This window comes from Oenanthe melanoleuca, chromosome 15, assembly GCF_029582105.1.
Source record: "Oenanthe melanoleuca isolate GR-GAL-2019-014 chromosome 15, OMel1.0, whole genome shotgun sequence".
Taxonomy (NCBI): Eukaryota; Metazoa; Chordata; class Aves; order Passeriformes; family Muscicapidae; genus Oenanthe; species Oenanthe melanoleuca.
Window position 1 is genome coordinate 2,227,098 of NC_079349.1, and position 10,054 is coordinate 2,237,151.

A 10,054-nucleotide genomic window follows, 5' to 3' on the forward strand; every position below is an offset into this window, starting at 1 on the left:
CTGATTGAGGGCTTGTGGTTATCAAACTTAATCTTTGACCTAATACATGTATTTCTTACTCTTTTTTTAAAGATTACAACAATATAGGGAAATTTCTGAATCGAATTCTTGGTATGGAAGTCCATCAGCAGAATGCTTTGTTCCAGTACTTCTCTGACACATTAAATGCAGTTATTCAAAATGCTAAAAAGAATGGAAGATATGACATGGGCATCTTAGGTGAGCAAATAATTTCACAGTGTACTTGAACTTCAGCGAGAACAGAGCAGCAGAATAAAACTCTGCCTTCCTTTTCAGATTTGGGCTCTGGGGATGAGAAGGTGAGGAAGGCAGATGTTAAGAAGTTTTTAACTCCTGGATATTCTACCTCTGGACATGTGGAGCTGTACACAGTAAGTTAATCCTGTATCATCTCTGTAGGAGCTAATAACATTTGCCAGGAAGTTTTTACAGTGTGTTCCCATGTGTGTAACTGTTTTGAAGTCTGTTCCCACTCAAATCCCCCTGCACTGCTCTCTTATAGATCAGTGTGGAGAGAGGAATGTCTTGGGATGAAGCAACAAAGATGTGGGCAGAGCAGACAGGTCCAGATGATGGATTTTATTTATCACTACAGGTAAGATTCTCCCATCTCTTGGATTATGTTCAGACGTTTTGGGGGCTAAAGTGAAAAACTTATTTGTTCAGTTTTGCAAAATACATTGAGTCTTAAATTAAAATTAATTTTAAGGGTTTTTTAACACTAAGTATGAAATTCTACCTTTTACCCTCTCAGGATATTTTCTGATAGGAGTATGAGCCCAAATTGATATCTCTTATTTAAACCTTTATTTTTTTTTCCAGATAAGAAATAACAAGAAAACAGCAATTCTAGTAAAAGAAGTGAATCCTAAAAAGAAGCTTTTTTTGATATACAGACCAAATACTGGGAAACAACTCAAACTAGAAACATGTGCAGACCTGAAAAAGAAATATAAGAAGGTAACCATTAAAGTTATGTTTGTTTTTAACTTAGAAAAGTTTGAAAATAATTATAAGGGCTTTTTGGTTTTTTTTTTTGTTTTTTTTTTTTTTATTTATGTCTAATTTTGACACCACAAGTCAAAAAGTAGGCTTCTTTCTCCGGAGCAGAGCTTTTATTTGGGCCTCTTTAAGCAGGTCTACATGATTTTGGCATACCTATATCTATTTCTGAACTTTCTGAATATAAATTATCTGTGGTGTGGTAATGAAAGGTGAGGTTCCTTTGGATTTGGCAAGTGTTGAATTTGCAAGAACTTAAGGAAACTCACATTAGGTGGATTATTGAAAAAGCTGAGGTTCTGCTGTGTTTAAGCATTTTGCTCCTGAGATGGATAGTTTGAAATTATTACAGTGTAGGATGCTGTACCTCTCTACACCATCCTGATGTTGGTGCTCCCTTTTTTCTCATGATAATAACCAAATTATTTCTATGTAAATTTTGTTGTGCTTTACTTTATTCCCACTTTGGATGACTCTTCCAGGTACCCTCTGAGGATGCTCTGCCACACTGGCTGGAGCAGTACAACTCCTCTGCCGACACCTGCACCCACGCCTACTGGTCAGTGTTTGTGCTTTGACTTCTCCTGTTTCACTTTGGACTAGTTTATCACTGCTTCTGTTCTTCTGTCCCTCCTGTAAAATCTTGTGTTTCTTATGTGAGGGAAATTGCCCCATGACCAGCCAAATGACCCAACTCCTGAGTGAAAACATCAAGCTTTGCACTTGCCCTAAAGTCCGAATCCATGAGATGAATGTTAATGTATAAATTACACTCAGAGTTACTCAGGAGTAGCTTGTGCTTGAAGTGCCTTAATCTGTTCTGTTATTGTAGTCTGATAGTTCAAATGTTATTGAGGGGGAAATGTTTAGAGATGAGATGGATGTCAGAAGCAGCTGCTCCTCTGCTGCCTCCTGTGTGTCTGAACTCGGCTGATGGCTGAATTCCTGAGGAACTGCATAACTGGAAGAAGTTTCAGATTAATATTGGAGCTTCTGAAATACCCTGATCACATACCAGTGTCCTGTAACACTCCAGCTCTCAGGTGACCTCAGTGATGGTATCTTTGCACAGACAGAGCTTTAAATCATTTTGTAGATGGGGGCTTAACTAGGCCAACCTTCCCAAAGCTCACAGTATCCTCCCCTTAGTGCATGTGCAGCCCTTGCTCGACTCCTGAGCACACACTGAATAACCACGAGTCTCATTTTTAACAAAATGAGATCCTTTTGCTTGCAGAATGGCTTTGAAAGCTTTTTTCTGTGTCTGCAGGAGAGGCAATTGCAAGAAGGCAGGGCTGGGGCTGGTGTGTGAGGTGGGGCTGCGCTGCAGAACCTACTACGTGCTGTGTGGCTCCGTGCTGAGCGTGTGGACGAAGGTGGAAGGAGTCCTGGCCTCCGTCAGCGGCACCAACGTCAAAATGCAGATCGTCCGCCTGAGGACAGAGGATGGGCAGAGGATCGTAGGTGGGTGCAGGGGCTGCTCCTCTGCTGCTCCTTGGAGCAGGGGCTGGCTTTGGACAAAGATCTTTAAAAGAGAACAGGCTTGTCTGCAGCTGGAGAAATCTACAATACAACATATTGAGGCAGGTTAATGAAGGCAGGTTTCTTTTTCAGCCAGGCTTTGGAGCACTTAGTCTCAATTCTTTTAAATTTTTTGGATTGCAGCAAAAATGGCATGCACAGCCTGCTGCAGCCGAGGTTCTTTGACATCATAATGGCTCCACTTTTCCCCCCACTTTTGGCAATGGATAGTAGGTCTTTGAAATATGTTTTCATGGGTTTTGAGCTACTGAAAATGTGCAGAATTACTTCAAGACGATTGTCGTTTCGCTAAACCTCACAGCAAAGCCCTCAAAACAGGGACCTCAGAAACCAAGCTCTCCAAATGTTTATATAAGTGTAGACTTCCTGTGGGATGTGCCAATACCATGGCAGCTCCTCCTCTAGTACCAATTTTCCAGGATATTGGAAGTAGGTTTCTCCATGTTTAAATTTTCATGGTGATGTAACTTCTGTGAGACTAGAAAAGCAAAAACAGCTGAATTCTGGTGACAGTAGATAACATTAGAATAAAGTTTGTTGTCAGGCAAAATGAGAACTTCTTTGTCCTGCTTCATAAATTAAGGGGTGGAATCATCAGCCTGAGCTCTCAATGCTGGTGTTATGAAACCATTGATGTGTTGCTGTTCTCAGGTTTGATCATTCCTGCAAATTGTGTGTCCCCCCTCGTGAACCTCCTGTCGACGTCCGACCAGTCGCAGCAGCTCGCAGTGCAGCAGCAGCAGATATGGCAGCAGCACCACCCCCAGAGCATCACCAACCTCAACAATGCCTGAGAGGACAAGCTGCAGGTGTTGACTTTGGTGTTTGAGGAAAAGGCTGTAAAAGCATATCACTCGCATAAAAATCAGGGACAGATTCCAAAGAAATATAACTTTTTCAGTTCAGTTGTGTCTCAAATACTTTGGGAATAAAGAGATCTAAAAAGGTTGGTAGAACTGAAAGCCAGCAGTTGTTTATGGTGGTGCATCTGTCTTTCCTTATGCTCTCTGTAGTGCTTCCTGTTTGCTTTTACTTTTGGCCTTTTAAGCTACAAACCACAATTTGTTTGAAAATGCTTGAAAATCCCCAAGCAGGCTTTATTTTTATCTTGTCATACAGTGCTCAGGGTTTAACGCAGTGCATCGATGCCATTGCTGTGGGAGATCTCGAATGCATGTATTGAGTATATATATAGAAAATATATATGGGTTTTTCTCTTCAATTTGAGTTTATAAAAGCATGAAACCTAGAGGTTGCACATCATGCATTCAGGTTCCTTCCCAGTTTCTGTTTGACAGTGCATGTCTTTGGAAACGGGCATGGACAGCATAAACACACGAGACAGGAATTCAGAGAGAAACACAATCTTAGTTGTACAGCATTGGTTATTGCATTTTTATAGTGTTTATACCCAGGTGTTGCATTTTTTCTGGTTCTCTCCTGGGAGTTATATATTTGAGTCTACAACATGTTCTTTTTGTGATAAACATCTTAAATTAAAATTAGTTCATTTTTAATGTATTAATGGTATTCCTAATGTGTACTGCAAAGATGGCTGGATGCCTGTTTTCCTTAAATTGAAGCATTTCCTTAATCTGAGGTGGTTATGGAAACTTAAGTGCAAATTCACTTCCATCTCACATACAATCTTATATTTTTTACTTCATTAACATAATTTAATTTGTCACTTGTAAGATGAAACCTTACTTGAGCTGTAAATTAGAGAATGGGAAACACTTGAGGGTTCCGCTGTATGTGCTGTTTCTGTTATGTTTAATATGTTGTAAGACATTGTAGAGTTTATCTGGAGCTGTTTAAAAGAAATTGTAATGTACAAATGTGAATAGTCACTTATCTATAATATGGGTAAGTTTTGTTTTGCCTATAATAGTAGATGTTTATAAGAAAGTGAAGGACAATGTTTGTCATTTCTTGCTTGCACAGGTTGCACTATTGAAAAATTGAGATTGTATAAACCTGTCCAAAAAACTACAAGATAATGATCTTGTAGATGTCAAATAAAAGTTATTGTACTAACAAGAAGTGGAGTCTTGTTTAGGCAATCACCATATTCCAAAAAAAACTAACAAGTCTGTACAATTGGAATTCGACAGGACTTGGCATGTTCCAGGCTGCTCTAACCAGGCTTCTGTCTTGCAGCCCCAATCTCTCAGCTGAACTCGCTAATGAGGCAGGAACTAAACTCTGTCTAAAGCTCCCTCTGTATTTTAAGGAAGGCTCAGTTCCAGAGCAGGATGGCTGCAGGTGTGGTACCTCTGAAGCACTTGGTGAGCCACTCAGGGGTCACAAAGAGCAGGGCTGCAGGAGCTTCCCTCATGGAATTTCTGCTCCTGAGGCTCTGTTAATGCTCCCTGTGCCAGCAGCTCAGTGTGGTCTCAGCCCCAGCCTGAACTGATCAGGGGGGATGAATCCCCTGCTCATGCTTGGGATAACTGGAAATGCAGATCTGGAATAAATCCTCTGCTCCCCATGTCCTGCTGCACCTCAGTAAATAGCTGGAGTGCAGGTGCTCAGTGTGGGGATCTCCAGTCTGCTGGGAGCAAGGGAAGGGAGCCTGAGATCTGTCATAGCTCTGAGAGCTGATGATGCCCTGGCAAACTCTAGAGCACAGGGTGTGGGGGAGGCTGTTCCTGTGTTCTGTACCCACCAGGGGATGTAATTGGCACCCATTCCAGGAGCAGGGCTGGGATTTTGAGGAGTGTGTTGACAGATTACTACTGCAGCAGAACCAAACTGACAGTAATGGCAGGCTGTGTGGGGACTGCCCTGTCTCTGCTGCTGAATTGTTATTTGCTGTAGAAACTTCTGCCATCTGAGATGGTGACATAACATTTTAGGCTTGATTCTCAGTAAAATAGTTCTGGAAGTGGTAGATTCACAATTAGTGATTTTTTTTTTTTTATTATTGTTTTTTTTAATAATGATTTAAATATACTCAGTTCCTAAGTGCTCTTGTCAGCCTGGTTATGCATTGATTGTTGGGATGAGCAAATCTGATATTCTCTGTATTGATGAGCAAGCCCCATACTATTTTGCTTCAACCTTTTAAACTTTCCATGGACTTGTGTCCCCTGGAGGGGGGAGAAGAGCTGACAGTACTTCCAAGATCCATAAGAACTGTTCCTGTTCCAGAAATCCATTCCTCTACTTGCTCTTCTTTGCCTGCTCCTTGCACCATCACTGCCTTGGCTTTGCCATCCACTTACTAACACAGCTGCAGCCATGGCTCTGGACTGTTGTAATATCTTGAAACTTAACATCAAACAGCCTTCAAGCCACAGCAACATTTTTCTCTCTTGAAAATTCCTACTTGGTGCTTGGGGTGTGGATTTTGGTATTTCTCTCCTGCATGAGTTGCTGATAAAGCTTGGGGAGAAAGGGAATAGAAATTGCCCTGGATGGGGTAAGAGCAGTGAGTGGTGTCCCTTTGCAGCACTGCTTGTGAGACAAACATCCTCCTGGGGAAGAAAAAAAGACCAATTATTGCATCATAAATTACCAGGCACAGGTGGTCTCTGTATTTTCCTGCTTGTGGGGTATTGATCTGCTTTGTACAAAATGAAATACAAACTGCTTTGTATGAAAATGAAATGGGTATGAAAGTATAAAACCTATAAAGGACAGAGGGCTCTGGTAACAGGGGCAGTGCCATGTGCAAAACAGCAGCACCTTCTGTGTGGATTTGGGAATTGTGCTGCAGAAGGGGAAGGTACATATTTGAGTTGATTTGGGAATTGAAAACCCAAATTTTGGTTTTTCTTTTCTAACTGTCCGTTGACAGCAACTAAATTATGACTTGTTAACTAGTTTCATAATTAAGATATGTCTGGCATGATAAATGCAATTATAACCCCTCCAAACCTCCTTGCACTGCAAGTGTTCACTTTTTCCAGTGGCTCTGTGGTTCATTGGGAACACCTCCTGTAAGGACTTCAAGCTCCCCAAAGATGCAAGTTCTCTGTTCATGTGTAGTATTTTCTTTGTAAATGGAGAAATCTCTGCAACCTGTAAACGCTTGTTCAAGTGAATTATCAAGGGGTTTTGTATTTTTCTTTTGTGTTTGGAATAACTTCACTCGGCTCCCAGTGCAGTCTGTACATAAATAGAGCCTGTTTGTATATAGAGGTGTTAAAGGCTACTGAATTATTGAATGTAAATAACTCTTGTTTTCCTCTGTGGTTTTTTTCCTTCCTGACCTTCCCAAGATGTATTCCTATTTTCTCAACCTGCCACATGGGCAGCTTGTGTGTACTTTGAAATATATATAGAGCATATATAAACCTTCCAGGGTGTGTGTGTACATTGTAGATGTTCTGTGTTGTCATCATTTTTTTTTCAATCTATCTCCCATGATCCTTCTGATGCTATATGTGTTTATTCTATATTTTTAGTGTAAAATGCATTCCCTTGAGAGAAATGGACTCAATATCTTTCAGTGAAGCTTGTTCACTTCTCAATGCCTGTATCACAGAAACAAGTATTTGAGTTTTCATGCAGATTGTTTCCTTCAGTCTTTTCAGTATTTCAGAACTCGAGCTTTAATTCTAGAAACGTTTATATTTTCTTCCACTTATTGGTATATTCAGTGAGTTCCAAAAATCTTAGTTCTAGAATTAAGTTCTAACATACAAAGTCTATTACTGCTTTTATCTTAAATGTGAACTGTCTTAGAAGTGCTCTAGAATGGCAGTGATTGAGAGTAGAAAAGATGTGTCTACTGTACTTGTTATTTCCTGGTAAAACTTGGAGCTTTCTGTCATGTCTAAATGTGCAAAATGAACGTAATGAAACTTTCTTACCTTGGGAAAAAACAGTGCAGATTTTTAATTGCCAGGTAAGAATAATATATTTATATAGAAATTGGAGATAAGAAATCCCATAAATTTGTCTCTTGCTTAGCCCTTGAGCTTGCAGCAGCTGTCCTGTGCCTTTGGCCCCTCCCCAGCTGCAGGGAAAGACGGTGGCCCTGCAGTTGTTCCCTGCATTCAGTGATTTGCCAAACCTGCTGACCAGAGTTAGGGTGAGAAGTGTGCAGATGCAAATAGCAACAAAATACTTCTGGTAGTTTCTGTGGTCACTGTGAGCTTTAAACGGGGAATGCTGAGAGCTGAGGGGGGGTGGTGGTGCTGGGAGCTGCAGAGGGACAAAGTAACACAACCAGAGCCAGACCTGGGAACCCTCAGGGCTGGCACTGCCCTGGGAGCAGCCCCAGGTGCTGCTTCGGCTGTAGAATGAAAAGCAGCAACTCCCTTCTTGGGAAAAACAGGGAAGAAAAAGCTGCAAGGTGCTGTTTCTCGGCCCCACTTACAACAGCTGCAGGCAGGTTGCCCCTAAAAGCTTGTGCTGAAAAGAGTGAGGTGTAAAAAACATGGAGAGAACTTCCAGGATCTGATGTGCTTTGCTATTTCTTTATTGGCCCAAAATAATTTTTGAGTGAAAGAGGTTTAAGGCACCACTAAGATTCAAGAATAAGAACTGGACAGGGTTAAGCTGAGGCCAAAACTTATGGAAGAAATTTTTTTTTCCCTGCTTTATCCAGGATTCTGTGAACTTGGCACCCTGTGTGTGAAGGATGCTGAGATGTCTGTGTGGAAGCTCAAAGTAAAGCATTTGGTGCACTTTAAACAGGCAGCTAAACCAAAATACAGAAGTATATTCACATCTAAGCAATGTCCTGCAGTGTCAATACCTGAACCAACGTGAGTTACATTTTATTTTGTAAGGGCTGACTTTGGTTGGTGCCTCTGAACTTAGCTGTGCTTAGGGCATCACTTCAGTGAGAAGAGCCTCTGTGGAGGATTAGCTTTCCTACACCTAATTTGTACTGGGAAGGATAAAGAGACATTTCTGCTGCCATTTCTAATGCCATACATATTTATGTCTCTTCTTGCTGGCTTGGAGAAGATAACCAGGAAAATGCCAGCTTCCTTGCAGTCACAGAATCACATTTTTATTTGCCAAGTAATTTGATTTATTTTTCAGTCATTGACATATTGGGTTTTATTGGAGGTGGGTGTTTGCTGCCTCGGCACCTTCCCTGTAGCCCAGCCCTGCAATAACTCACTGGGAATCTGCCTCTGCACAAAGGATACTCTGATTTTTTTGAGTAGGGCTCTGCTATTAGTACTTGTTCAGTCTCCACCTTTAACAGTCTGAGGTGACAGAATCCCAAAGCCATGTAGGATTTCAGCTGAGTTGTGTGAGGTGTTTTTATTGCCTGCCCTAATGGGAACCTTTGCCCATCCTGCAGCCTGGGGTTGTGCTGTGTCCCCGTCCTGGCGTGTGCCAAATGTCCCCAGAGCAGCAGCACTTGGACTGCCTGGCAGTAAAACATCAGCAGCATTTAGAAAGATTTATATACCCCCAAAAATTACAAACTGAAACATGATGAACTCTGTACTCAGTCCTTTCATTTTGGTAAAAAATTATTAAATAAACTGATTGCTACTTTGGGGATTTTTTTTTTTATTTCCCCTTTTAATTTTCTGTTCTGGAACTTGCCCACGGAGATGCTGGAATGCCTTTCAGCAACACATCCATTAAACACACTCATGGTCACGCCATTTTAGGATCCCTCAGACTAGGAGAAGTCATGTTCTAGTGATCCAAACAGCTTTTCTTTCAATCCACTTGAATAATGGCACTTAATCTGGTTAATGTTACGAGTTAATTAAACTGGTTTTATTGGTAGTTAAGAGCAGACTCACATTATTCTTGAAGTGCTAATTGTGTTGGGCTTAAAAAAGAGAGGAGGGTGTATAAAAACTATCAAGATTGGAAAGTATCAACTTCATATTTTATGCATATTTTATGCGTATTTTATGCAAAGTATGAAAATAGTTTTCCTTTATCCAAAGAGTTAGTCTGGGGTTCATCATTTAACATTAACTTTTATTTTCATTTTCCCCAAATATGGAAAAGTGATGATGCCAAGATCTCAGCAATAAATGAAGATGCCCAAACCTCAGAATTTAATTATTCATTTTAACAAAGCAGTAGACTTTGTTCTGTAAGTAAGGGAGAAATTTCTGAGGAGAGGTTTTGGTTGGCTCCTCTCCAGCATGTAAATAATACACCTTTAAAATGCCAGCAAGGCAGCTCGGAGCTGACAGCTTCCTCCTTTGGAAGTCCAGGTCTGGTTTGTTCCTTCCACATTTATAAAGTGGAAGAACCCACTTTGCCTGCTAAATGCACAATGAATTGCAGGGCATGAAGCAGAGCCCTGTAGCAGCTTAGCCAGAGTGAGTTAAACCATAAACCAGGGTGCAAGTGGTTTAATCCCTCTGGGTAAGGGCTCCCCTGAAGTTACTTGGAGGGAATTCAAACGTGGATGGGAGCAATGGAGTGGTGAGGATCTGAGCCTGCTGCTGGTCTGCACAGTTCCCAGTGTTACCTCTCTGTGTGGGAAACCTGAGCTTTGGGACAGGGCAGGGCTGATCCGTGCAGGCAGCTCTTGGGATCGGGACCT

At 41.3% G+C, this 10,054-nt stretch overlaps 1 protein-coding gene across 2 annotated transcripts in view; it reads left to right on the forward strand.

Moving 5' to 3' along the window:
- The window catches only part of SBNO1 (strawberry notch homolog 1), a 30,986-nt gene extending 24,115 nt beyond the window's left edge, over positions 1-6,871 (forward strand). For both annotated transcript variants that reach the window (XM_056504566.1, XM_056504565.1), the window contains exons 26-32: positions 73-219; positions 298-392; positions 524-616; positions 844-981; positions 1,506-1,582; positions 2,294-2,487; positions 3,217-6,871. In XM_056504566.1, the coding sequence (XP_056360541.1) occupies positions 73-219; positions 298-392; positions 524-616; positions 844-981; positions 1,506-1,582; positions 2,294-2,487; positions 3,217-3,359 (887 nt within the window). In that variant the 3' untranslated portion in view covers positions 3,360-6,871. The remainder of the gene's footprint in view (positions 1-72; positions 220-297; positions 393-523; positions 617-843; positions 982-1,505; positions 1,583-2,293; positions 2,488-3,216) is intronic.
- The last annotated feature ends 3,183 nt before the right edge of the window (positions 6,872-10,054 follow it).